At 44.7% G+C, this 27,445-nt stretch overlaps 1 protein-coding gene across 5 annotated transcripts in view; it reads left to right on the plus strand.

Annotated features, from left to right (window-relative positions):
* Nucleotides 1-27,445, plus strand: part of atrn (attractin) — a 418,894-nt gene that overhangs the window by 204,697 nt on the left and 186,752 nt on the right. For all 5 annotated transcript variants that reach the window (XM_070866810.1, XM_070866809.1, XM_070866811.1 and 2 more), the window contains exons 21-23: nucleotides 7,159-7,211; nucleotides 15,999-16,093; nucleotides 16,680-16,758. In XM_070866810.1, coding sequence (XP_070722911.1) covers nucleotides 7,159-7,211; nucleotides 15,999-16,093; nucleotides 16,680-16,758 — 227 coding nt within the window. The remainder of the gene's footprint in view (nucleotides 1-7,158; nucleotides 7,212-15,998; nucleotides 16,094-16,679; nucleotides 16,759-27,445) is intronic.

The following is a 27,445-nucleotide window of genomic DNA, read 5'->3' on the forward strand; positions in this document are numbered from 1 at the left end:
ATCAGGCCCTCAAATCCAGCACCAAGCTTATGGTCTACAGGGCTGTAGTGATACCCGCCTTCCTGTATGGTTCACAGTCGTGGACCATATACAGTAGACACCTCAAATTGCTGGAGAAATACCACCAACGATGTCTTCGCAGGATCCTGCAAATCCTGTGGAAGATAAACGCACTAAAGTTAGTGTCCTCGATCAGGCCAGCATCGAAGCACTGACCACACTCGACCAGCTCCGTTGGACGGGCCACATTGTCCTCATGCCTCACAAGACTCCCAAAGCAAATACTACTCGAACTCCTACACGGCAAGCGAGCCCCAGGTAGGCAGAGGAAACGTTTCAAGGACACCTTCAAAGTCTCCTTGATAAAGTGCAACATCCCCACCGACACCTGATAATCCCTGGCCAAAGACCGCCCTAAGTGGAGGAAGTGAATCCGGGAGGGCGCTGAGCACCTCGAGTCTCGTCACCAAGAGCATGCAGAAAACAAGAACAGGCAACAGAAGGAGCGTGCGGCAAACGAGACTACCCACCCACCCTTTCCTTCAATGACTATCTGTCGCACCTGTGACAGAGACTGTAATTCCCGTATTGGACTGTTCAGTCACCTGAGAACTCACTTTTAGAGTGGAAGCAAGTCTTCCTCGCTTCCGAGGGACTGCCGATGATGATTGTGGAATATCCATTATGGGGGGAAAAATAGATGATTGCTAGCCAAGCATCACTCTCCACTCCAGAGCTTGAGGTGGTATGTCATCAATTTATTAATCCATTTTAGCTATTACCTTGACCCTTGCTCCCGAGACCAGAAAGGCTTGCTAATTATAGCACTCTTGACTGTCTCCTTGCCTAGAGCGAACTCACTCAGCACAGACTGAAAATCAATCTGTGAGCCTCAGTCCCCACCATATGATGCACCCCCTCCTTATGGAAAGTGTATTTGTGTGTGGACCTTGAAGGAGAGAAAGATTGATTTTGATTGTGCTGCAAGTTGAATGTTTTCTCTCTCTCCTGGCTCATGCCTGATGAATGCCTCCTTGGACAAGGTCCCCAGAGGGCAGCTCTGCTGGTACTCCATTTGGAGCCTCAGAAGAAGAGAAGAGAAAATTGGGGATGCAGAGTTCAGTGTTCATTTTCTCAGCAGCATAGAAACCATCCCTTCTGTGCCCACAAGAGATTATTCCTGTCTACAATAGCACAGAGCAATTCCATTTGAAGCAACGGTGACTGTGACTTTGAACCAGCCTGAGAGCTAATCTCGAGTCTTGGTACCTTCTGAGAGCACGGATAAAATATTTTCTTCTCAATTCCCGCTCCCCACAATTATGTGCCATGCGGGGGGTTCGTCAGAATCCGGCTATTACTTAAAGCCTCTTTGAATGTAACTGAAGAATGGGCACTTGTGTTACTATTTAATTTGCTTCCAGCACTCTTCTAGGCTGGGCATTCGAGATCATCGTAAACCACTAAGTAAAAAAATTCTGCTCACCTCCCCTCTTTTTTTACGAATTATCTTCGATCTCTCCCCTGGTTACCGCCGCTTTTGCCAGTGGAAACTGTTTCTTGGGTGTAAAAGATGACACGGGACGATTCAAAGAAGAACCGAGTTCGCTCCATATCTTGGCAACGTTCATGCTTTAACCAGGATTGGCAAAGCAGATTATCTTGTTGCTGTTTGTGGTACTTGGCTGTGTGCAAAAATTAGCTTCTGTATTTGCCTACAAGACAGCACTGACTAAACTTCAAAACTAATGTATTGGCTATACAGCACTTGGGGACATCCCAAGGGTATGAAAGGCACTGGCCCAGAAATCCCGGCCTTGCCGGGTCCGTCCGGAGTGTGTACAGGAAGGCATCGCAAAAGCCGGTTATCCATGCACAATGCGCATGCGCTGAAAACCAACTTTTCCAATCTATCAAGCCCCAGCTCGACAGATCATCCGCATGTCGGGCATGAGGACATTTGCAAGGGCAAAATTACTGTGTTTACCCGTATCTTGCCCAGCAAATGTCCTCAAAACTCTTGCGCCTGATAAAAGCAGGCGCAGAGCCTATTGTTACAGGCGTAAGAGTCTTAAAACACTTAAAATATAAAAAATACACTTTTTAAAAACCCTGCCCATTATGTTAAACTTATGTTGAACCATAATTTTAAAAAACTTGGGAAAAAAAATTCTCGAAGATATTTATTAACTTTAATTTCAATTAATTTTAATTATGTGAGGTGTATTTTTTATTTGGTGATGTTTGTTTTTTTTCTCAATTAATAGCAATGAGAACTCGTAGAAACGGAGTTGTCATTGCTATTAATTGAGAATACTGTACCTGATTGGCTGAGCAGTCACACGTGACTGCACCTTTTGCGTGGGAACCTGGAAGACGGGAGTGCGCTTCGCAGCACAAGAGGAGAAGGCCACCCAACCAGAATCGTAAGGATGAGAGGAGATCTCATCGAAACATATAAAATTTTGACAGGATTGGACAGGTTAGTTGCAGGAAAAATGTTCCCGATGTTGGGGAAGTCCAGAACCAAGGGTCACAGTCTAAGGATATTTAGGACTGAGATGAGGAGAAACTTCTTCACTCAGAGTTGTTAACCTGTGGAATTCCCTACCGCAGAGAGTTGTTGATCCCAGTTCGTTGGATATATTCAAGAGGGAGTTAGAAATGGCCCTTACGGCTAAAGGGATCAAGGGGTATGGAGAGAAAGCAGGAAAGGGGTACTGAGGTGAATGATCAGCCATGATCTTATTGAATGGTGGTGCAGGCTCGAAGGGCCGAATGGCCTACTCCTGCACCTATTTTCTATGTTTTTATGCCTCCTGGACCACTGGGCAAATTTGTAAAAATTCTTCAGTCAGTGGCAATAGCCTGTGGGGAAACTTCTGACCGGAATTTCAGGGCCATTATATAAATCAATGCAAGCTCTATTTTCTCCCCCACCCTTATCTAATCTGTATCACACACAGTATTGCTTTTGGCAGTGTGCACCTATCTGAGTGTTTCATTCACTTCAGCTCTCCTGTGGTGTCATTTCTCTAATGGGTCCACCCACTTGAGACATGTAAAGATCAGGTTTCTCACCTGAAATGAATTGTTACTGCCTCACTAGCTCCTACTATCCTGATCTCTGCTGTCCTTTCCTCCTTCCTGCTCCCTCCTGGTCTCAATTGACAGTCCCTCTTGTCCTGAGTGCTAGTGAACTTTTCCACCTTTTCATTCCTAATCTCGCATTACCCAGAAATGCCGTATTGCCTAATTTCCAGCCATAACTCAGGAACCGGTTTTAAGTTCTTGAAAGCACATTTATTAAGACACGAAGAATTTTTACAGAAACCACTTCTACAGTTCCAACACTTGATTTCCTTATTTCCTAAAGCTGTCCCCACTACTGCTAGACTCAGAGAATTCCTTGTTCATTACTCCTCGATCGCAACATCCCTACTCTTCCTCGAACATCCCATCACCTCTATCCCACTGCTCCCAGATCCCTGGACTTCCCTCCTAATATAATCAAACCAGTTGACATAGAAACATGGGAAACTACAGACCAGAAACACTCTAGTGTCTCTCAAAACATTTGTTGCTTCAAATAACTATTCAATTCTCTCTCAAAGTCTTCCAAATTCTCCACCTCCAATACCTCCCTGGGCAGTCTGTTTCACATGATCTGGAAGCAAATTCAATAGTAATACCCATTACTATTAATACTCATGAGTACTTCAATAGTAGTGTCCATTCTTCACAGGTAAAGTTAAAAGTGGTCACTTGTATAAGGCTTCAAATAATAATAGCCGGTTTCTGTAGAACCCCCTGCAAATGAGACACAGTTGCAGGAAGCGGGAGTTGAGAAGCACCCTGTGTGTAAAGTAGTTAAATCTAAACTGTCTGAGCAGTCGCTCTTTTGAAAGTCCCTCATATTCCTTGGTTCTAGAGTTTGTGGCAATCTCGAACATACAGGTTCAATTTAATTATTTCCTTAGAAATCAACCTCAAATTTTAGGCCTTTTTTTGTTTCTGTATCCAGCTCCAAATAATCTGTCTACATTCTCCAGCTATGGTCCCCCTACTGGTCCCTATGGTAGCCTATTCGTGACCCTTTGCCATATGAACGCAACTTCATTCATTGTCACTCTTTGGTTTCTCTGCTTTAGCTACCTCAAGCTTGCTTTCTAATCCGTATCCTCCTACCTTATGGACTGTGAACATCTACAGAATTTTTGTCGACAGCAAGGTCTGCCATTTCCTCAAACGACTCCAATAAATTTTTAAGGCAAGACCTCCCTCCAATATCTAACTAGGTTTTCAATGATCTCAGAATACCATCTAATAGTTCACCGACGGGAGATGTTGGGTTAAGTGGCCTGTCCCTCTGCTCCTTTGGAAAGATTGCTGCTTTGATAGCTGTTTGTCAATCCACAACTCCTGTTTATAATGCTTAAAGATTGTGACTTTGTTGTGACCGAGTTGACCGGGCAATAGTGTGAGTGCCCGGTATGAAGTCCTGCTGCCTTATTTCCCTTTACATTTTCTCAGTCTGACAGTGACTGCCATAGCGGAATTTTTTATTTGTTTTAGTAATTCGTTCCCCCAATCCACCAGAAATTTATTGTGCCAACAAATGGCCTCCTTTGTTAGAGAAGGATTCAGTTCGTATATTGGCCATGCATTGACTCCTTGACATCATGCCACTTTTGGGATCTTTCAATGATCCGAACATTTTCTTTTCTACCTGCTTCCTGTCAATATATATTTATAAAAATGCTTGACATATCTTTTTAATATACTTGACTATCTAAACCCGATTTTCTATTCTGGCTTTCTTGACCAGTTTCTTGACCTATCTTTTGTCACTTAATGTTTTAGAAACCATCCTTTTTTTGGACTTATTCATACATTACGTCCATGGTTAACCCCTTACTGTAAGAATGTGCCTCCTATCTGCACTTTTGAGCATCTTCCTTATATTTACTAACATTTTGCTGTGTAACCTGGACTTAAAGGGCATAAAATTCAGTGCAAACAAACCACTCCTTTCCAATTTCCATGAAGTGGGACACAATCACATAACTTGATTCCATTATAGGGAAATATAGCTGTCTGTAAAAAGCGTTAATACATTGGTGTTTTTTTTTAGCAAATGGAATGGCACTACATATCTTAGAGTTTTGGTATTTTGCAGTTCACTCCATACAGAAACCTCCCTATCTGTAACCTTCAGCTTCACAACTCGTCGAGATCTCTACGCTGCTCCAGTTCTGGCATCTTGCTTATCCCCGATTTTCATCACTTCAGTAGTGGCGGCCGTCTATTGCCCTTTCAGTATATAGGCTATTGACTGGGGTTTGTCAGTGCAATATTTATGATACATCACTTTATGGCGCAGGATCCTCCTTCTGGCTGTTCTACTGCACTGTGCAATTTCACTTTCAATCATAAATTAATAGCCCTCATAATAAGTATGTTACGTGCATCCTCTGACTCCCTATGAGCTGGGCCACTGGTGTTTCACGAGTAATCTACCAGAGAAACAGGAGTCGGCCATTCAGCCTGTTGTGTCATTCAGTAAAATCATGGCTGATCTTAACTCCGGCCACCTAATTTTGTTCCATATTCTTCTATACCCTTGGTTAGAAAAAGCTATCAATCTCTGATTTAAAATGATTAATTGAGCGAGCATCTACTGTTTGTGGGAGAGAGTTCCAAACTTTTACCTCCCTTTGCATGAAGAAGTGTTTCCTAACTTTCCTGAATGGCCTGGATATGTCACCCGAGACTCTCCCGCCAGTGGAAAAAGTTTCTCTCTGACTACCCTATCAATTCCTTCCAAATTCCTGAAAACCTCAATCAAATCACCCCTTAATCTATATTCCAGGGAATACAAGCCTTGTTTATATCATCATCATAGGCAGTCCCTCGGAACCGAGGCAGACTTGCTTCCACTCCTAAAGTGAGTTCTTTGGTGGCCGAACAGTCCAATACGGGAGCCACAGACGGGACAGACATTCGTCGGGGGAAGGGGGGTGGGGAGGCGGGGGGTGGGACTGATTTACCACACGCTCCTTCCGCTGCCTGCGCCTGACCTCTTCACGCTCGCGGCGTTGAGATTCCAAGAACTCAATGCCCTCCTGGATGCACTTTCTTCATCTCCGGCAGTCTTTGGCCAGGGTCTCCAGGTGTCAGTGGTGATGTTGCACTTTATCAGGGAGGCTTTGAGGATGTCCTTGTAACGTTTCCGCTGCCCACCTTTGGCTCGTTTGCCGTGAAGGAGCTCCACATAGAGCAATTGCTTAGGGAGTCTTGTGTCTGGCATATGAACTATGTGACCTGCCCAGCGAGGCTGATCGAGTGTGGTCAGTGCTTCAATGCTGGGGATGTTAGCCTGGATGAGGACACTGATGTTGGTGCACCTGTCCTCCCAGGGGATTTGCAGGATCTTGCGGAAACATCGTTGGTGATATATCTCCAGCGACTTGAGGTGTCTTCTGTACATCGTCCATGCCTCTGATCCATACAGGAGGGCGGGTATTACTACAGCCCTGTAGATCATAAGCTTGGTGGTAGATTTGAGGGCCTGGTCTTCGAACACTCTTTTCCTCAGGCGGCCAAAGGCTGCACTGGAGGCAATGTTGAATCTCCGCATCAATGTCTGCTCTCGTTGATAAGAGCCTCCCGAGGTATGATAAGTGGTCCATGTTGCCGAGGGCCGCGCCATGAATCTTGATGACTGTGGACAGTGCTGTGCGGCGAGGACAGGCTGGTGGAGGACCTTTGTCTTACCGATGTTAAGCGTAAGGCCCATGTGTGTGTATATATATATATATATATGTATATAAAATCTCATAATCTAACCCTTGGAGGCCTTGTAACATTCTGGGAATCTGTGCTGCATTCCTTCCAAGTCCAATATATCCTTTCTACGGCACGGTGCTTGAAATGTACACAGCACTCCAGATGTGATCGAACCAGGACTTTGTACAGCTGTGGCAAAACTTTCTCCCTTTATATTCCATCCCTCTGGTTACAGGATCTGTTGCTTTCTATGCTTGGAGAGTAAAAAGTTTACAAATACATAAATTTCCTATAATTACAATGCAAAATAAAATAAATGGGAGAAAATTCATGATTATGTTGATTAAACTGTATCAAATTCGCTTCCAGATGCGATGTTGAAACACGATACCAGGGCAATCCACTGAAAGGAACCTGTTACTGTGAGTATATCGTGCACATTGGGAAAGTAGAAGAAAAATAAACATGAATTAAAATGAACTAATGTTGGCCAAACTTTAATTTGAGTTTCAGTAATCGTACACCGTTTGGTATATTTTGCCCTATCTTATCTGTATTCTCCTGTTACCTATGAAAGCTTCTTAATTGAACTGTGTTACCGTTCTTTGAACCATGACTTGACGTTTGTTACGATGCCAGGGTGTGTATTCAAGAAATTAGTGAGGCCCAGGTTTTGAAGAGCTTTATTACGATCTTAAACATAACCAGCAAAGGTTTCCTAAGTATTTGTAGTAAAACTGCTCTTTATAAATGAATAATGTTTTATTGCGCATCGGCAACAATGGGGAAACACCCCCAATTAAGTTTTTTTAAATATAGATATGGGAAACGGCCAGGAAAGTGCAGGTGAGATATAAGATCAGCCATGGTCTTACTGACTGGAGGAGCAATCTCGAGGGGCCGAATGGTTACTCCTGCTCCTATTTCTTATTTCTTAAGCATTTTTGGAGTGAGAATGACGAGAATGACATTTAATGTCAAAACTTTAAAGGAGTAGAAGAGAGACATCGCGATTTGGATAGAGATGTACTCTCAGCTCCTCCACGGCAAACGAGCCAAAGGTGGGCATAGAAATGTAGAAAATAGGTGCAGGAGAAGGACATTCGAACCTTTGAGCCTGCACCACCAGTCAATAAGATCATGGCTGATCATTCACCTCAGTACCCCTTTCCTGCTTTCTCAATACCTCTTGATCCCTTTAGCCGTAAGGGCCATATCTAACTCCCTCTTGAATATATCTAACTAACTGGCATCAACAACTTTCTATGGTAGGGAATTTCATAGGTTAGCAACTCTGAGTGAAGAAGTTTCTCCTCATCTCAGTCCTAAATGGCTTACCCCTTATCCTTCGACTGTGTCCCCTGGTTCTGGACTTCCCCAACATCGGGGACATCCTTCCTCCATCTAACCTGTCCAGTCCCGTCAAAATTTTATATGTTTCTATGAGATCCCCTCTCATTCTTCTAAACTCCTGTGAATAAAGGCCCAGTCGATTCAGCCTCTCCTCATATGTCAGTCCTGCCATCCCGGGAATCAGTCTGGTGAACCCTCGCTGCACTCCCTCAATAGCAAGAACGTCCTTCCTCAGAAACGCTACAAGGACACCCTCAAAGCTTCCCTCACAAAGTGCAACATCCCCACTGACACCTGGGAGTCCCTGGCCCAAGACCGTCCTAAGTGGAGGAAGTGCATCCACGAGGGCGCTGAGCACCTCGAGTCTCCACTCATGCCAAGAGCATGCAGAAATCAAGCGCAGACAGCGGAAAGAGCGTGCGGCAAACCAGTCCCACCCACCCCTTCCCTCAACGACTATCTGTCCACCTGTGGCAGAGTCTGTGGCTCTCGTATTGGACTGTTCAGCCACCAAAGAACTCACTTGAGGAGTGGAAGCAAGTCTTCCTCGATTCCGAGGGACTGCCTATGATGGATAAAAATAGGTGGGCAAAGTGATAAAGCTGTTTTTCTTTAAATGTGGAGTATATGGAATCCTAGCTTTTGTAAATCGGGGTACAGAATACAAAAGAAATGGTGTAATGCTGAACCTATAAAAATGTTGGGGTCAGTGATTATTAGAACCTGAGAGCCAACTTTCTTACCTCACCTTTCGGGCATAACTGGTCTTTAGATGCTGGTAGTTGATGTGTTATGTCAGCACTGTGGCTTGCATACATTTAAAGAGATATTTCATAACTCTCAAGAAAAATATATTCCAGTGAGGAGAAAAGGGTGCAAAAGAAAAGATAGCCATCTGTGGCTAACTAAAGAAATAAAGGATGGTATCCAATTAAAAACAAGGGCATAACAAAACTAGTGGGAGGACAGAAGATTGGGAAGCTTTTAAAAGCCAGCAAAGAATGACTAAAAAAGTAATTAAGGGAAGATAGACAAAGGGCTCAATTTTGGCTGAGCCCGTTTTTCGGCGCACTTACCGGAGTTGTGCCACTTATGTACGTTCCCAGGTGAGACGAAAAAAAAATGTTGGAACTTTGGCCGGTGTCTGGCCTCTTCACTGCAGTCGCGCAGCGTGGCCAGTCGTTCTGCGCTGGAAAATGTGCCAGGACGTCTGCACATGCGCAGTGGTGATTCATGATGTCCTCGCACGCGTTGTAGCACTGCGAGTCTGCAACAGTCCCAATTGGTCAACATCCCTCTCGTCAGCCTTGTCCTGTTTCTCCCTGCCGCTATTTTGCTATCTCATTGGTGCTGAATTTACATAATTCCCTCTCTTTGAATCTGTGTTGCTCTTGTTATCTCTCATTGAAACTGGGGTTCCTTAAGGTAAAATTGTCTATCTCATAAATTCTGCCTCCTTTGTTGGGCTAGGGGTGGGCAGGAGAACTGATAGTGCTCCTATCTGCCGGTGATTTCTATCAGTTCTCCTGCCCACCCCAAGCCCTGGCCGAGTGGCCTCCCGGTGCGTTGTCCATCCCGAGCCCAGGCCGAGTGGCCTCCCGCACTGGCCTGCTGTCTTCCCGGGCTGAGTGCAGAAAGGTAAATTGTCGTTTGAAGATGAAGGTAGGAATTCAATTTTTTATTTCTTACAGATTTGTTAGTTTTTGTTTGCAAACATTGCTAAGGTTGGTTTAGGTGCAGGTCCTCGCCGCTTCCCGCCCCTATCCTAGGTTGAATGGCCTCTGATGTGCCTAGCTGCGCCGATTTCTTTAACTCTCCTCAAGGGTTTTCTCAAGTGGCCACATACGCTGGCCATAAGTAGAACTGGAGTAACTATTAGCTGGCCAAAGTTGCGTAAATGGACAGAACTGGCGTACATGGCTGGTAACGCCCCATTTTGAGAAAAAATAACCTTAAAAAAAAAAAAGTAACAAGTGAGTTACGCTGATGCAAATTGATTGGGGAAAGTGGGGATTTTTAAGTTACGCCAGAAAAAGCAGGTTACTCCAAAAAAAAACGGAGCAACTCCTGGCCAAAATTGAGCCCAAAGAAAGTAAACTCGCATGAAATATAAAAACAGGTAGCAAAAGTTTCTACTGGTATATAAGAACATAAGAAATAGGAACAGGCATCGACCATAGGGCCCGTCGAGCCTGCTCTGCCATTCAATAAGTTCATGGCTGATTTGATCCACTTGCCCGTCCGCTCCCCATAACTCCTTATCCCCGAATCGTTTAAGAAACTGTCTATTTCTGTCTTAAATTTATTCAATGTCCCAGCATCCACAGCTCTCTGAGGCAGTGAATTCCACAGATCCACAACCCTCAGAAGAAATTTCTCCTCATCTCTGTTTTAAATGGGTGGCTCCTTATTCTAAGATCGTGCCCTCGAGTTCTAGTCTTCCCCCATCAGTGGAAACATCCTCTCTGCATCCACCTTGTCAAGCCCCTTCATAATCTTATCTGTTTCGATAAGATCACCTCTCATTCTTCTGAATTCCAATGAGTAGAGGCCCAACCTACTCAACCTTTCCTCATAAGTCAACCCCCTCATCCTCAGAATCAACCTAGTGAACCTTCTCTGAACTGCCTCCAAAGCAAGTATATCCTTTCGAAAATATGGAAATAAAGCTGCCCGCAGTATTCCAGGTGCGGCCTCACCAATACCTTATTTAGCTGTAGCAAGACTTCCCTGCTTTTATAATCCATCCCCATTGCAATAAAGGCCAAGATACCATTGGCCTTCCTGATCACTTGCTGTACCTGCATCCTATCCTTTTGTGTTTCATGCACAAGGACCCCCAGGTCCCGCTGTATTGCGGCACTTGGTAACCTTTAGCCATTTAAATAATAATTTGCTCTTTGTTTTTCTGCCAACGTGCATGACCTCACACTTTCCAACATTATACTCCATCTGCCAACGAGACCTGGGTGATATGGTACATCAGTCATTGAAAGTTTGCATACAGGTACAGCAGGCAGTGAAGAAGGCAAATGGTATGTTGGCCTTCATAACTAGGGGATTTGAGTATAGGAGCAGGGTGGTCTTACTGCAGTTGTACAGGACCTTGTGGTATGTTGACCTTCATAACTAGGGGATTTGAGTATAGGAGCAGGGAGGTCTTACTGCAGTTGTAAAGGGCCTTGGTGAGGTCTCATCTGGAATATTGTGTTCAGTTTTGGTCTCCTAATCTGAGGAAGGACGTTCTTGCTATTGAGGGAGTGCAGCGAAGGTTCACCAGACTGATTCCCGGGATGGCTGGACTGATATATAAGTAGAGACTGGATCAACTGACCCTTTATACATTGGAGTTTAGAAGGATGAGAGGGGATATCATAGAAACACAGAAGATTCTGACGGGACTGGACAGGTTAGATGCGGGTAGATTGTTCACGATGTTGGGGAAGTCCAGAGCCAGGGGACACAGTCTTAGGATAAGGGGTAGGCCATTTAGGACTGAGATGAGGAGAAACTTCTTCACTCAGAAAGTTGTTAACCTGTGGAATTCCCTACCGCAGAGAGTTGTTGATGCCAGTTCATTGGATATATTCAAGAGGGAGTTAGCTATGGCCGTTACGGCTAAGGGGATGAAGGGGTATGGAGAGAAAGCAGGAAAGGGGTACTGAGGGAATGATCAGCCACGGTCTTATTGAATGGTGGTGCAGGCTCGAAGGGCCGAATGGCCTACTCCTGCACCTATTTTCTATATTTCTGCCAAATTTTTGCCCACTCACTTAGCCTGTCTATGTCCAAGTCATGTTTGACAAATTTGCTGGAATTGTTTGAGGATGTAACGGACAGGGTGGATAAAGGGGAACCAGTGGATGTGGTGTATTTGGACTTCCAGAAGGCATTTGACAAGGTGCCACATAAAAGGTTACTGCACAAGATAAAAGTTCATGGGGTTGGGGGTAATATATTAACATGGATAGAGAATTGGCTAACTAACAGAAAACAGAGTCGGGATAAATGGTTCATTTTCGGGTTGCATGGGTGCCGCAGGGATCAGTGCTGGGACCCCAACTATTTACAATCTATATTAACGACTTTGAAGAAGGGACTGAGCATAACATGGCCAAGTTTGTTGACGATACAAAGATGTGAGGAAAAGCAATGTGTGAGGAGGACACACAAAATCTGCAAAAGGACATAGACAGGCTAAGTGAGTGGGTAAAAATTTGGCAGATGGAGTATAATGTTGGAAAGTGTGAGGTCATGCACTTTGGCAGAAAAAAATGGAAGAACAAGTTGTTATTTAAATGGAGAAAAATTGCCAAGTGTTGTAGTACAGCGGGACCTGGGGGTCCTGGTGCATGAAACACAAAAGGTTAGTATGCAGGTACAGCAAGTGATCAGGAAGGCCAATGGAATCTTGGCCTTTATTGCAAAGGGGATGGAGTATAAAAGCAGAGAAGTCTTGATACAGTTATATAGGGTATTGGTGAGGCCACACCTGGAATACTGCGTGTAGTTTTTGTTTCCATATTTAAGAAAGGATATACTTGCTTTGAAGGCAGTTCAGAGAAGGTTCCCTATGTTGATTTCGGAGATGAGGGGGGCTGACTTATGAGGAAAGGTTGAGTAGGTTGGGCCTCGACTCATTGGAATGCAGAAGAATGAGAGGTGATCTTATCGAAATGTACAATATTATGAGGGGAATTGACAAGGTGGATGCAGAGAGGATGTTTCCACTGATCGGGGAGACTAGAACTGGAGGGCATAATCTTAGAATAAGGGGCCGCCCATTTTAAACTGAGATGAGGAGGAATTTCTTCTCAGAGGGTTGTAAATCTGTGGAATTCGCTGCCTGAGAGCTGTGGAAGCTGGGACATTGAATAAATTTAAGATAGAGATAGACAGTTTCTTAACCGATAAGGGAATAAGGGATTATGGGGAGCGGGCAGGGAAGTGGACCCGGGTCCATGATCGGGTCAGCCATGATCTTATTGAATGGCGGAGCAGGCTCGAGGGGCCATATGACCTACTAGTCCTCCTGTTTCTTATGTTCTTATGTACTGAGATGTGGAGCAGAAGAACTGAACCTGTGATGTTGATCTCTCCCAATTAACTGTTAAGTTAAACTGCTGTACTCTTTTTAAATTAATTCTTGTGATGTGGGTGTTGCTGACAAGCTTGACATGTATTACTCATCTCTAATTACTCTAGAGAAGGTGCTAGTCGGCCAGCTCTTGAACTGAACATTCAGTGAAGGTACTCCCACAATGCTGTTGGGTAGGGAGTTACAAAATTTTGACCCAGCGACAAAGGAACGGCCATATATGTCCAAATCAGAATGGTGTGTGACTTGGAGGTGATGGTGTTTCCATACATCTGTTGTGATAGTAATGCCATTGAACATCAACGTGAGGTGATTGGGCTCTCTCTTGTTGAAGATGGTCATTGTTGCCTGACACTTGTGTGGCTCAAATGTTTCTTGCTACTTATCAGCCCAAGCTTGCATGTTGTCCACGTCTTGCTGCATGTGGGCAGGACAGATGCACCAATGTTGGCGTCCTTGACCAGGCCAACATCCCCAGCATTGAAGCACTGACCACACTCGATCAGCTCCGCTGGGCGGGCCACATTGATCGCATGACTGACACAAGCGCTCTACTCGGCACTCCTTCACAGCAAGCGAGCTCCAGGTGGTTAGAGGAAGCGTTTCAAGGACACCCTCAAAGCCTCCCTGATAAAATGCAACATCCCCACCGACACCTGGGAGTCCCTGGCCAAAGACTGCCCTAAATGGAGGAAGTGCATCCGGAAGGGCGCTGAGCACCTTGAGTCTCATCGCTGAGAGCATGCAGAAACCACAAGCGCAGGCAGCGGAAGGAATGTGCGGCAAACCAGTCCCACCCACCCCTTCCCTCAACGACTATCTGTTCCACCTGTGACAGACGGTGGTTTTCGTATTGGATTGTTCAGTCACCTGAGAACTCCTTTTCAGAGTGGAAGCAAGTCTTCCTCAATTCCGAGGGACTGCCTATGATGATGGCATATGGGTATGGACTGCTTCATTATCTGAGGAATTACAAATGGAACTGAACACGGCAACCATCAGCAAACACCCCCACTTCTGACCTTGTGATAGAGGGAAGTCATGATGAAGCAGCTGAAGAAAGTTCGGCCTAGGACGTTGAGGAGCTGAGATGACCCCCATCAACCACAACCATCATCTTTTTGTGTCATGTATGATTCCAGCCACTGGAGTATTTTTCCCCTGATTCCCATTGACTTGAGTTTTACTGGGGCTTCTTGGTCCCACATTGTCGGATGCTACTTTGATATCAAAGTCAGTCAATCTTACCTCAGCTCTGGAATTCAGCTCTTGTGTCCATGTTTGGAGTCGAGTGATTCTGGCAAAATCCAAATTGTGTATCATTGAGCGAGTGATCGGTGAGTGCCACTTGATAGCACTGTCGACGATTCCTTCCAGAATTTTGCTGCTGATTCCGAGTAGGCTGATGGGTCGGTAATTGGCATGGTCGGATGTTTTCTGATTTTTGTGGTCATGATACACCTGGGCAGTGTTCCACATTGTTGGGTAGATGTTGGTTTTGTAGCTGTACTGGAACAGCTTAGTTAGGGGGTGTGGCGAATTCTGGAGCACAGGTCTTCAAAGCTACAGTTGGTATTTTGTCATGGATGGTGGACTTTGATATGTCCAATGAAGTCAACCATTTCTTGATGACACAGAGTGAATTGAATTGCATCTGTGGTGGTCGGGGTCATCAGAAGGAGACGGAGAAGGATCATCCACTTGGTGTTTCAAACTGAAAATAATTATGAATGCTTCAGCCTTATCTTTTGCACTCGTGTTGGGCTCGCCCTTCATTGAGGAGGGGGTTGTTCTTGCTTGCGTAATTGTCCATTGCTCTTTCACAATGAGATGTGGCTGGTCTGCAGAGCTTTGACCTGTTCTGTTGGTTGTAGGATCGCTTAGCATGCTGCTTCCACCGTTCAGCATGCATCTAGTTATGAGATACAGCTTGATCAGTTTGGCAGCTCTTTTTAACATATTGGTGTTGCTGCTCCCAGCATGCTCTTCTACATGCTTCATTGAAACAGGGTCGGTCCTCTGGAGGGACGTGAGGTTACAGATTGTGGTTGTATAAAGTTCTGCTGCGACTGATGGGCCACAGCGTCACTTGGATGCCCAATTCTGAGCTGTTTGATCTGTTCTTAAACCGTCCCATTCAGCACGGTGATAATGCCGCACGACACGATGGAGGGCGCCTTCCGTGTGAAGACTGGTCTTGATCTCCATGAGGAAAATAAGGTCGTCACTCCTATCAATGCTATCATGGATAGGCATATTAGTGAGGACAAGGTCAAGCAGGTAATTCCCTCATATTGGTTCGCTCCCCCCGCCCCGCCCCGCCCCGCCCCGCTGCAAGCTCAGTTGTTACGCCTAAAGTAAAAGATTGTTTCAAGATTCACTTATAATTTGCTGTGTTGACTTGAGAAATTGCTGTTACGTTTTCCTAATGCCATGATCCAGCATTATTTTGTATGTGTACATGAAAGTGGACCAGCAATGGATATGAAATAGCCTTACAAATTTGAAGTTTTGTTTTTATGGTTGTTTTTTTTTGAAGCTTGCCTTTTTTTTTCAACATATTAAAATGAGTTTTTGTTTGAAATGAAAATGATTTCAATTTAAAGTAAATGATTGTATGAGAAGTGCTTTGGAATATTTTTTCAGAGATGTGATAAGGCCCCATATAAACACATCTTAATATTTAAAGTGACTGTTTCTGTCCCTGACTGGTGAAGTCCAAAATTGCACCATCATTTTAATTTATTTTATTTCACAGACACTCTGCTGATTGACTACCAGTTCACCTTCAGTCTCTCTCAAGACGATGATCGTTACTACACTGCCATCAACTTTGTAGCCACCCCTGAGGAGGTAAGTATTCCCAGCGACTGAATTTAGGTCGGGCGTTAATCTCGTTCCGTGTCTCAGTTGGAAATGAGTTTGAAAGTCTTTGGCCTATTTCTTGCAGACAAATCTGCAGGATATCAAATCACATTCGGCACTACTAGCTATTCATTTGACAATCCTATTTAGAGGTCCTGCAGGGGTGGAGAAATGTGGACATAATCACGAGTGTCGAAGGAGATGGAAACATGTACAGGCTTTAATGAAGACCTGGCCAATTTGGTTGTCGGGGTAGTCTGAATGGGCTTTTGTGTTCTGACCTTGGTTGCTTTGCATGTTTTGCCAGTCTTCAATTATGCTCTGTGCTTGATCTTGAGAACTTTTACATTCAGGTCTCGGGCATTTTGTGAGGCCTACTCCTATTTATGACCCTTTTACCGTATTTTTTCTTGCAACTTGTTTAGCTTTTTACGGTTTGGGAAATTTGCTTTTAAAAGAAAATTGCAAGTGTTATACACTCTGGCACTGCTTATTCTTTTCACCCCTTGATAGTTAACTGTTTATTCTCTGCAAACTTTTTTTTTAACACCCTTTTGCACATACTCTGTTTCAGCAAAACCGAGACCTGGACATGTTTATTAATGCATCGAAAAATTTCAATCTCAACATCACGTGGTCCAGTAGCTTTTTAGGTAAGATTGGGAACGGCAGTTTAAATGTATTGAGATATGATTTGATAACCTTTTTACTCTGTCGCTGCTGAAAATGAAAGCAACAGTTTATGATGTAGCTAATTTAGACCTTGGAACGACAGCATTCTTTGGCTACTGCCTGAGAAAATGAAGAGAAAAAGCATTTGCCTTCTGTTAACTACCAGATGGTGGGAGAGAATGGTCTTCTCTGCTTGGAGATCAGCAGTTAGACCAGACTGTTTGACCATTCCGCAAGGAGTGCTTCCATTCTTGATTTACTCGCTCTGATAGCAAGTGATGAAACTAACCTAACCCGCCATTCAATGTCCCCATTAATTTTCGCCGGGAGATCTCAGAGATGCAGTAATCGTAACCATCTTTAAAAAAGGGGACAAATCCGACTGCGGCAATTACAGAGGAATCTCCCTGTTAGCAGCCACTGAGAAAGTCGTCATTAGAATCATAAGAAAATAAGAAATAGGAGCAGGAGAAAGCCATACGGTCGCTCGAGCCTGCTCCACCATTTAATACGATCATGGACTTGGGTCCACTTCCCCGCCCACTCCCCATAACCCCTTATTCCCTTATTGTTTAAGAAACTGTATATTTCTGTCCTAAATTTATTCAATGTCCCAGCTTCTGCAGCTCTCTGAGGCAGCGAACTCCACAGATCCACAACCTTCAGAGAAGAAATTCCTCCTCATCTCAGTTTTAAATGGGTGGCCCCTTATTCTAAGATCATGCCCTCTAGTTCTACACACCCCTATCAGTGGAAACATCCACCTTGTCAAGCCCCCTTAGAATCTTATACATGTCGATAAGATCACCTCTCATTCTTCTGAATTCCAATGAGTAGAGGCCCAACCTTTCCTCTTAAGTCAACCCCCTCATCTCTGGAATCAACCTTTTGTACCTTCTCTGAATTGCCTCCAAAGCAAGCATATCCTTTCTTAAATATGGAAACCAAAACTGCACGCAGTATTCCAGGTGTGGCCTCACCAATACCCTGTACAAATGTAGCAAGACTTCCCTGTTTTTATACTCCATCCCCTTTGCAATAAACATAGAAACATAGAAAATAGGTGCAGGAGTAGGCCATTCGGTCCTTCGGGCCTGCACCACCATGGCTGATCATGCAACTTCAGTACCCCATTCCTGCTTTCTCTCCATACCCCTTATCCCTTTAGCCGTAAGGGCCACATCTAACTCCCTCTTGAATATATCCAATGAACTGGCATCAACAACTCTCTGCGGTTGGCAATTCCACAGGTTCACAATTCTGAGTGAAGTTTCTCCTCAGCTCAGTCCTAAATGGCTTACCCTTTATCCTTAGACTGTGTCCCCTGGTTCTGGACTTCCCCAACATCGGGAACATTCTTCCTGCCTCTAACCTGTCCAATCCTGTTAGAACTTTATATGTTTAAAGGCCAAGATTCCCTTGGCCTTCCTGATCACTTGCTGTACCTGCAAACTAACCTTTTGTGTTTCATGCACAAGTAACCCCAGGTCCCGCTGTACTGCAGCACTTTGCAATTTTCTCCATTTAAATAATAACTTGCTATTTGATTTTTTTTCTGCCGAAGTGCATGACCTCACACTTTCCAACATTATACTCCCTCTGCCAAATTTCTGAGTCCTCCTCAACCGTCGTCTTCCTGTGGCTAAGGAGCTCCTCCTGGAGTCTCAATGTGGATTCCGTCCACTACGGGGCACAACGGATATGATCTTCATGGTGCGACAACTGCAAGAGAAATGCAGGGAACAACACCAACCCTTGTACATAGCCTTCGTTGACCTTACAAAGGCCTTTGACACTGTTAACCGCGAGGGACTTTGGAGCATCCTCCTCCGTTTCGGCTGCCCCCAAAAATTTGTCGCCATCCTCTGCCTGCTCCACGATGACATGCAGGCCGTGATCCTGATCAACAGATTCACCACAGACCCAATCCATGTCCGGACCGGGGTCAAGCAGGGCTGCGTCATCACGCCAACCCTCTTCTCGATCTTCCTCGCTGCAATGCTCCACCTCACACCCAACAAGCTCCCCGCTGGAGTGGAACTAAACTATAGAACCAGCGGGAACCTGTTCAACCTTCGTCTTCTCCAGGCCAGATCCAAGACCGTTCCATCTTCTGCCGTCGAGCTACAGTACTCGGAAGGACGCTTGCGTCTGCGCACATAGAGACTGAACTCCAACTCATAGTCAACATCTTCACTGATGCGTACGAAAGCATGGGCCTTACACTAAACATCTGTAAGACAAAGGTCCTCCACCAACCTGACCCCGCCACACAGCACTGCGCCCTAGTCATCGAGTTCCACGGCGCGGCCCTGGACAACGTGGACCACTTTCCATACCTTGGGAGCCTATTATCAACAAGGGCAGACATCGACGACGAGATTCAACACCGCCTCCAGTGTGCCAGCGAGCCTTCGGCCGCCTGAGGAAGAGAGCGTTCGAAGACCAGGCCCTCAAATCTTCCACCAAGCTCATGGTCTACAGGGCTGCAGTGATACCCACCCTCCTGTGTGGCTGAGACGTGGACCATGTACAGTGGACATTTAGGGCTGAGATGAGGTGAAACTTCTTCACACACAATTGTTAACCTGTAAAATTACCTACCGCAGAGAGTTGTTGATGCCAGTTCATTGGATATATTCAAGAGGGAGTTAGATAAGGCCCATACGGCTAAAGGGATCAAGGGGTATGGAGAGCAAGCAGGAAAGGGTTACTGAGGGAATGATCAGCCATGATCTTAATGAATGGTGGTGCAGGCTCAAAGGGCCGAATGGCCTACTCCTGCAGCTATTTTCTATGTTTCTATGACGCCTCAAATCGCTGGAGAAATACCACCAACGATGTCTCCGCAAGATCCTGCAAATCCCCTGGGAGGACAGACGCACCAACGTCAGTGTTCTCGATCAGGCCAACATCCCCAGCATTGAAGCACTGACCACACTCGACCAGCTCCGTTGGGTGGGCCAAATTGTTCGCATGCCCGACACAAGACTCCCAAAGTAAGCGCTCTACTCGGAACTCCGACAAAGCAAGCGAGCCCCAGGTGGGCAGAGGAAACGTTTCAAGGGCACCCTCAAAGCCTCCTTGATATCATTCCCACCGACACCTGGGTGTCCCTCGTCCAAGACCGCCGTAAATGGAGGAAGAGCATCCAGGAGGTCGCTGAGCACTTCTAGTCTCGTCGCCGAGAGCATGCAGAAAACAAGCGCAGGCAGAGGAAGGAGCGTGCGGCAAACCAGTCCCACCCACCCTTTCCTTCAACCACTGTCTGTCCCACTTGTGACAAAGACTGTAATTCCCGTAGTGGACTGTTCAGTCACCAAGAACTCAATTTTAAAGTGGAAGCAAGTCTTCCTCGATTCCGAGGGACTGCCTATGATTTTCTTGTGCGCCACGCGGCCCTTTTAACGGGCTGTGTAGCCCATTCAAAAGTCCGTGCGTGAACGGTTATTTTCAATTTAAAAGCTGGTTCGCTGGCTGCACGGTAACCATGGAGCACTGCACAGCTTCAAAGGAATATTGACTCCATTATATTACAGTAGTCGGGGGTACAGCAGTCACCTGAATGATACCAGGGCTTAAATGGTTAACATATGAGGGCAGGTTGCAAAAACTTGGTTTGTATTCCTTTGAGTTTAGAAGGTTGAGGATCAAATTGTGGTGCTGAAAATGAGAAAGGGATTTGATAGAGTAGATACTGAGAAACTATTTCGTCTCATAGGGGGATCCAGAACAAGTGGGTATAACTGCAGACCATTTAGGAGTGAAATCAGGAATCACATTTTCACACCGAAGGTTTGGGAAATCTGGAACTCTCTTCCCCCTAAGAGGCTGGGTAAAATTGTAATTTTCAAGATTGCAATCGATAGATATTTGTTAGGTAAGGGTATCAAAGGATATGGCTCAAGGGCAGGTGATTGGCATTGAGGCACAGGTCTGCTCAAGGGGCTGTATGGCCCCTCTCGTTATGTTTCTATGCTTTCACCCGTGCTGTAATATCAGTGAGATTCAGAGTGCCAAATTGCAAGGATTTCTGCCTTTTGAAGGCCATGTGCCCTCAGAGGTAAACCTAACTAGTTAGTACTGGGGCCATTATATGGTTTGACTCGCAGACAGCGTGAGGCTTCACCCTGACTAGTACAGGCTATTGTGGCGAATTTCATATTTCTGGCCTATATGAACTTTGTCTGCAAGTGGTTTTAGAGGGAAATAGTGTTTTTGCATGCAATATTACCAATGTTAAGAATGTCTAGTGCTTAGAGTAGTGTAAAACACACCATTAAAACACAGGGATAGTGTAAAATGTAAATATTGGCACCAACACACTCAAAAAATTGCACATTTTGGGGCTGTACAATAAATGTGCCCAGCTGCCCAAGAGTAAAGCAATGACATTACATATGCATTATCTAGTCAGCTAGCAATATAAATGTATCTCCCTGGAGTGTAATGTTTTTGCATCGGGGATGTATTGCTACAGATTGTAACAAACTACTTTGTTCTTACTGGGGAAATAAGGTACTGATATTGCCGTCCATAAGCAAATGGAAATCGTGCATGATTGAGGGAAAGCGAGATGGTGCATGGTAGAAATGGTGGAGAAATAAGCAGTGATATGAGGGAAATCTTTTAGCAGTAAAGTAAATGTGGTGTAGATGCGTGGTTAAAAATGAGAAATAAAAACATAATCAGGAGAGAACACAGAAGCAAATCACTTTTTAAACTGCAACTCTGAAGCCAAAATAATGGCAGAAACAATAGAAAAGCAAATTATAATTTAAATGGAGAAAAATTGCTAAGTACTGCAATACAGAGAGACCCGGAGGTCCTTGTGCATGAAACACACAGTTAGTATACAGGTACAGCAAGTAATCAGGAAGGCAAATGGAATGTTGGCCTTTGTTGCAAGGGGGATAGAGTATAAAAGCAGAAATGTCCTGCTACAACTGTACAGGGTATTGGTGAGGGCACACCTGGAGTACTGCATACAGTTTTGGTCTCCGTATTTAAGGAAGGATATACTTGCATTGGAGGCTATTCAAAGAAGGTTCACTAGGTTGATTCCGGAGATGAGGGGGTTGACTTATTAGGATAGGTTGAGTAGGTTGGGCCTCTACTTATTGGAATTCAGAAGAATGAGAGGTGATCTTATTGAAACATAAGATAATGAGGGGGCTTGACAAGGTAGATGCAGAGAGTATATTTCCACTCACGGGAAACTAAAACTAGGGGACATAGTCTTAAAATAAGGGGCCGCCCATTTAAAACTGAGATGAGGAGGAATTTCTTCTCTGAGGGTTGTGAATCTATGGAATTCTCTGCCCCAGAGAGCTGTGGAGGCTGGATCATTGAATATATTTAAGGCCGAGATATACAGATTTTTGAGCGATAAGGAAGTAAAGGGTTATGGGGAGCGGGCAGGGAAGTGGAGCTGAGTCTAAGATCAAACCAGCCACGATCTTATTGAATGGCGGAGCAGGCTCAAGGGGCCAAATGGCCTACTCCTGCTCCTATTTCTTATTATGTGTAAAATAGACAAGGTTTGTACATGAGACAAATTTTAATGTTCTAGGTTGTAGCCTTTCTCACGACTGTCTTAAACCAGCTTAAGTTGCTCCTTTTACAAGACTGAAAACAGCAGTTAGAAATGAATAGTTGGAATTCCGTAACTTATTTCATAGGAAACTGTCTCGGAGCGGTTGCAGGACATTTTGAAGAGGGAGGGTGAACAGCCAGTTGTCGTGGTGGATATAGATACCAACGATACAGGTAAAAAAAGGATGAGGTCCTGCAAGCTGAATTTAGGGAGCTAGGAGTTAAATTTAAAAAGTAGGATCTCAAAAGTAGTAATCTTAGGATTGCTACCAGTGCCACGTGCTAGTCAGAGTAGGAATCGCAGGATGGCTCAAATGGAATATGTGGCTTTAGGAGTGGTGCAGAAGGGAGGGATTCAAATTCCTGGGATATTGGAACCAGTTCTGGTGGAGGTGGGACCAGTACAAACCGGACGGTCTGCACCTGGGCAGGACCGGAACCAATGTCCGAGGGGGAGTGTTTGTTAATGCTGTTGGGGAGAGGTTAAACTAATATGGCAGTGGGATGAGAACCTATACAGGGAGACAGAGGGAAGTAGAATGGGGGCAGAAGTAAAAGATAGAAAGAAGAAAAGTAAAAGTGGAGGGCAGAGAAACCTAAGGCAGAAATCAAAAAGGACCACATTGCAGCAAAATTCTAAAACGGCAAAGTGTGTTAAAAAGACAAGCCTGAAGGCTCTGTGCCTCAATGCAAGGAGTATTCGTAATAAGGTGAACGAATTAACTGCACAGGCAGCAATTAAGAAATATGATATAATTGGCATAACGGAGATATGGCTCCAGAGTGACCCAAGGCTGGGAACTCAGCATCCAGGGGTATTCAACATTCAGGAAGGATAGACAGAAAAGAAAAGAAGGTCGGGTAGCGTTGCTGGTTAAAGAGGAAATTTAAGCAATAGTAAGGAAGGACATTAGCCTGGATGATGTGGAATCTGTACGGGTGGAGCCGCGGAATACCAAAGGGCAGAAAAAGCTAGAGGGAGTTGTGTACTGACCTCCAAACAGTAGTAGTGAGGTTGGGGACAGCATCAAACAAGAAATTGGGGATGCGTGCAATAAAGGTACAGCAGTTATCATGGGCGACTTTAATCTACATATAGATTGGGCTAATCAAACTGGTAGCAAAACGGTGGAGGAGGATTTCCTGGAATGTATGAGGAATGGTTTTCTGGAGCAATATGTCAAGGAACCAACTAGAGGGCTGGTGATGTGTAATGAGAAAGGACTAATTGGCAACCTTGTCGTGCGAGGCCCCTTGGAGAAGAGTGACCATAATATAATAGAATTCTTTATTAAGATGGAGTGACACACTTCATTCAGAGACTAGGTCCTGAACTTAAGGAAAGGTAACTTCGATGGTATGAGATGTGAATTGGCTAGAATAGACTGGCGAGTGATACTTAAAGGGTTGACGGTGGATAGGCAATGGCAAACATTTAAAGATCACATGGATGAACTTCAACAATTGTACATCCCTGTCTAGAGTAAAAATAAAACTGAGAAGGTGGCTCAACCGTGGCAAACCAAGGGAAATTAAGGATAGTGTTGAAATTAAGGATAGTGTTAAATCCAAGGAAGAAGCATATAAATTGGCCAGAAAAAGCAGCAAACCTGAGGTCTGGGAGAAATTTAGAATTCAGCAGAGGAGGACAAAGGGTTTAATTAGGAGGGGGAAAATAGAGTATGAGAGTAAGCTTGCTGGGAGCATAAATACTGACTGCAAAAGCTTCTATAGATATGTGAAGAAAAAAAGATTAGTGAAGACAAACGTAGGTCCCTTGCAGTCAGATTCAGGTGAATTTATAATGGGGAACAAAGAAATGGCAGACGAGTTGAACAAATACTTTGGTTCTGTCTTGACGAAGGAAGGCACAAATAACCTTCCGTAAGTACTAGGGGACAGAGAATCTAGTGAGAAGGAGAAACTGAAGGATATCCTTATTTGGCGGGAAATTGTGTTCGGGAAATTAATGGGATTGAAGGCTGATAAATCCCCAGTATTTAAGGAAGTGGCCCTAGAAATAGTGGATGCATTGGTGATAATTTTCCAACAGTCTATCAACTCTGGATCAGTTCCTATGGACTGGAGGGTAGCTAATGTAACACCACTTTTTAAAAAAAGGAGGGAGAGAGAAAACGGGTAATTATAGACCGGTTAGCCTGACATCAGTAGTGGGGAAAATGTTGCAATCAATTATTAAAGATAAAATAACAGTGACAGAATCAGTCCAAGTCAACATGGATTTATGAAAGGGTAATAATGCTTGACAAATCTTCTGGAATTTTTTGAGGATGTAACTAGTAGAGTGGACAAGGGGAGAACCAGTGGATGTGGTGGTATTTGGACTTTCAAAAGGCTTTTGACAAGGTCCCACACAAGAGATTGTTGTGCAAAATTAAAGCACATGGTATTGAGGGTAATGTACTGATGTGGATAGAGAACTGGTTGGCAGACAGGAAGCAGAGAGTCGGGATAAACGGGTCCTTTTCAGAATAGCAGGCAGTGACTAATGGGGTGCGGCAGGGCTCAGTGCTGGGACCCCAGCTATTTTACAATATACATTAATGATTTGGATGAAGGAATTGAGTGCAATATCTCCAAGTTTGCAGATGACACTAAATTGGGTGGCGGTGTGAGCTGTGAGGAGGACGCTAAAAGGCTGTAGGGTGACTTGGACAGGTTAGGTGATTGGGCAAATGCATGGCAGATGCAGTATAATGTGGATAAATGTGAGGTTACGAGACCTGGATGTCATGGTACATCAGTCATTGAAAGTTGGCATGCAGGTACAGCAGGTGGTGAAGAAGGCAAATGGTATGTTGGCCTTCATAGCTAGGGTATTTGAGTATTGGAGCAGGGAGGTATTACTGCAGTTGTACAGGGCCTTGGAATATTGTGTTCAGTTTTGGTCTCCTAATCTGCTATTGAGGGAGTGCAGCGAAGATTCACCAGACTAATTCCTGGGCTGGCTGGACTGACATAGGATAGACTGGATCGACTGGGCCTATATTCACTGGAGTTTAGAAGAATGAGAGGGGATCTCATAGAATCATAGAAACATATAAAATTCTGACGGGACTGGACAGGTTAGATGCAGGAAGGATGTTCCCGATGTTGGGGAAGTCCAGAACCAGGGGACACAGTCTAAGGATAAGGGGTAAGCCATTTAGGACTGAGATGAGGAGAAACTTCTTAACTCGGAGTTGTTAACCTGTCGAATTCCCTATAGAAGAGCGTTGTTATGCCAGTTCATTGGATTTATTCAAAAGGGAGTTAGATATGGCCCTTACGGCTAAAGGGATCAAGCGGTATGGAGAGAAAGCAGGAATGGGGTACTGAGGTGAATGATCAGCCATGATCTTATTGAATGGTGGTGCAGGCTCAAAGGACCGAATGGCCTACTCCTGCACCTATTTTCTATGTTTCTATGTATTTAACACTTAAAACCTTTTGGTAAAGAGCATAAACTACTATTAACTTGGGAGTGCCCATGCTTTTGAAAGAATGAAAGACTTGCATTTATATGGCACTTTTCACGACCACCAGACGTCGCAAAGCGCTTTACAGATAATTTGGATTTATGGGCTCCATTGGTCTGTACCATGCAGGACCGCAAATTTAGATCCAGGTGTTCAGGATTTATCCAAATAGGAAACAGCCATTTCGAAAACTCAGTGCCCACAAAATTCAAATGAGGAAATGTGAAGAGCAAAAGAAAGCCTGAATTGCTTGGGCTTCAAGCACTGAATTGCTAGGGCTCAAGATGCTTTCTGTTGGACATCCCTGATGTGTACTATGCACTGGGTCATAATTATCATGCATTTGAAAAGGCATCGGAGAAGGAAAGGGTGATCAGACATGATTCCAAAGTAAAAGGGGGAAAGGGTGGGCACGAAGAAGTGAATGACAGGTATTGGGAGAATCCGGCATCAATGGTGTTACCTTCGGGTATGTTGCAAGTCAGTGTTCAAACCAGAAGCCTGAAGAGTGCCCGCAGATGTTCTTAATATTTGTGGATCAAGTAAGTTAAAAGCAAGGAAGGACGGAAATAAATCTGTGCTTTATGAACTTTTATTGTTATTTCTTAGGTGGTCAGTAACCTTGGTTATTTCCAGTGTTGTCTGCACAGCATGGTGTGAGGGAACCTTATTGGTGATTTCATGCTGTGTCTAGCATCAAATCAGCTGTGTGTAAAAGTGCGTTCTCATTGTTCCAGAGCTTACAATGCTTGTATAAAAATAAATTTGGCTTCACAATTTTGTTCTGTGTCTTACACATGAGCTCTTTTGCGATCAGGAATTAGTTTTTTAACCTTCACCCACAGTATTGAGTTTCCTATGCTCTACTCGGAACTCCTACACAGCAAGCAAGCAAGCCCAAGGTGGACAGAGGAAACATTTCCAGGACGCCTTCAAAGCCGCCTTGGTAAAATGCAACATCCCCACCGACACTTGGGAGTCCCTGACCAAAGATCATCATCATAGACAGTCCCTTGGAATCGAGGAAGACTTGCTTCCACTCTAAAAATGAGTTCTAAGGTGACTGAACAGTCCAATACGAGTATTACAGTCTGTCACAGGTGGGACAGACAGTGGTTGAAGTAAAGGGTGGGTGGGACTGGTTTGCCGCATGCTCCTTCCGCTGCCTGCACTTGGTTTCTGCATGCTTTTGGCGATGAGACTCAAGGTGCTCAGCGCCCTCCCAGATGCACTTCCTCCACTGAGATCGGTCTTTGGCCTGGGACTCCCAGGTGTCGGTGGTGATGTTGCATTTTATCAAGGAGGCTTTGAGGCTGTCCTTGAAACGTTTCCTCTGCCTACCTTGGGCTCATTTGCCATGAAGGAATTTTGAGTAGAGCGCTTGCTTTGGGCGTCTTGTTTCAGGCATGCCAATAATGTGGCCCGCCCAGCGGAGCTGGTCGAGTGTGGTCAGTGCTTCACTGCTGGGGATGTTGGCCTGGTCGAGGACGCTAACGTTTGTCCTCCCCTGGGGATGTGGAGTTGGTACATCCGGGAAGGCACTGAGCACCTCAAGTCTCATCACCGAGAGCATGCAGAAAACAGGCACAGGCAG

Source organism: Pristiophorus japonicus, chromosome 2, assembly GCF_044704955.1.
Source record: "Pristiophorus japonicus isolate sPriJap1 chromosome 2, sPriJap1.hap1, whole genome shotgun sequence".
Lineage (NCBI taxonomy): Eukaryota > Metazoa > Chordata > Chondrichthyes > Pristiophoridae > Pristiophorus > Pristiophorus japonicus.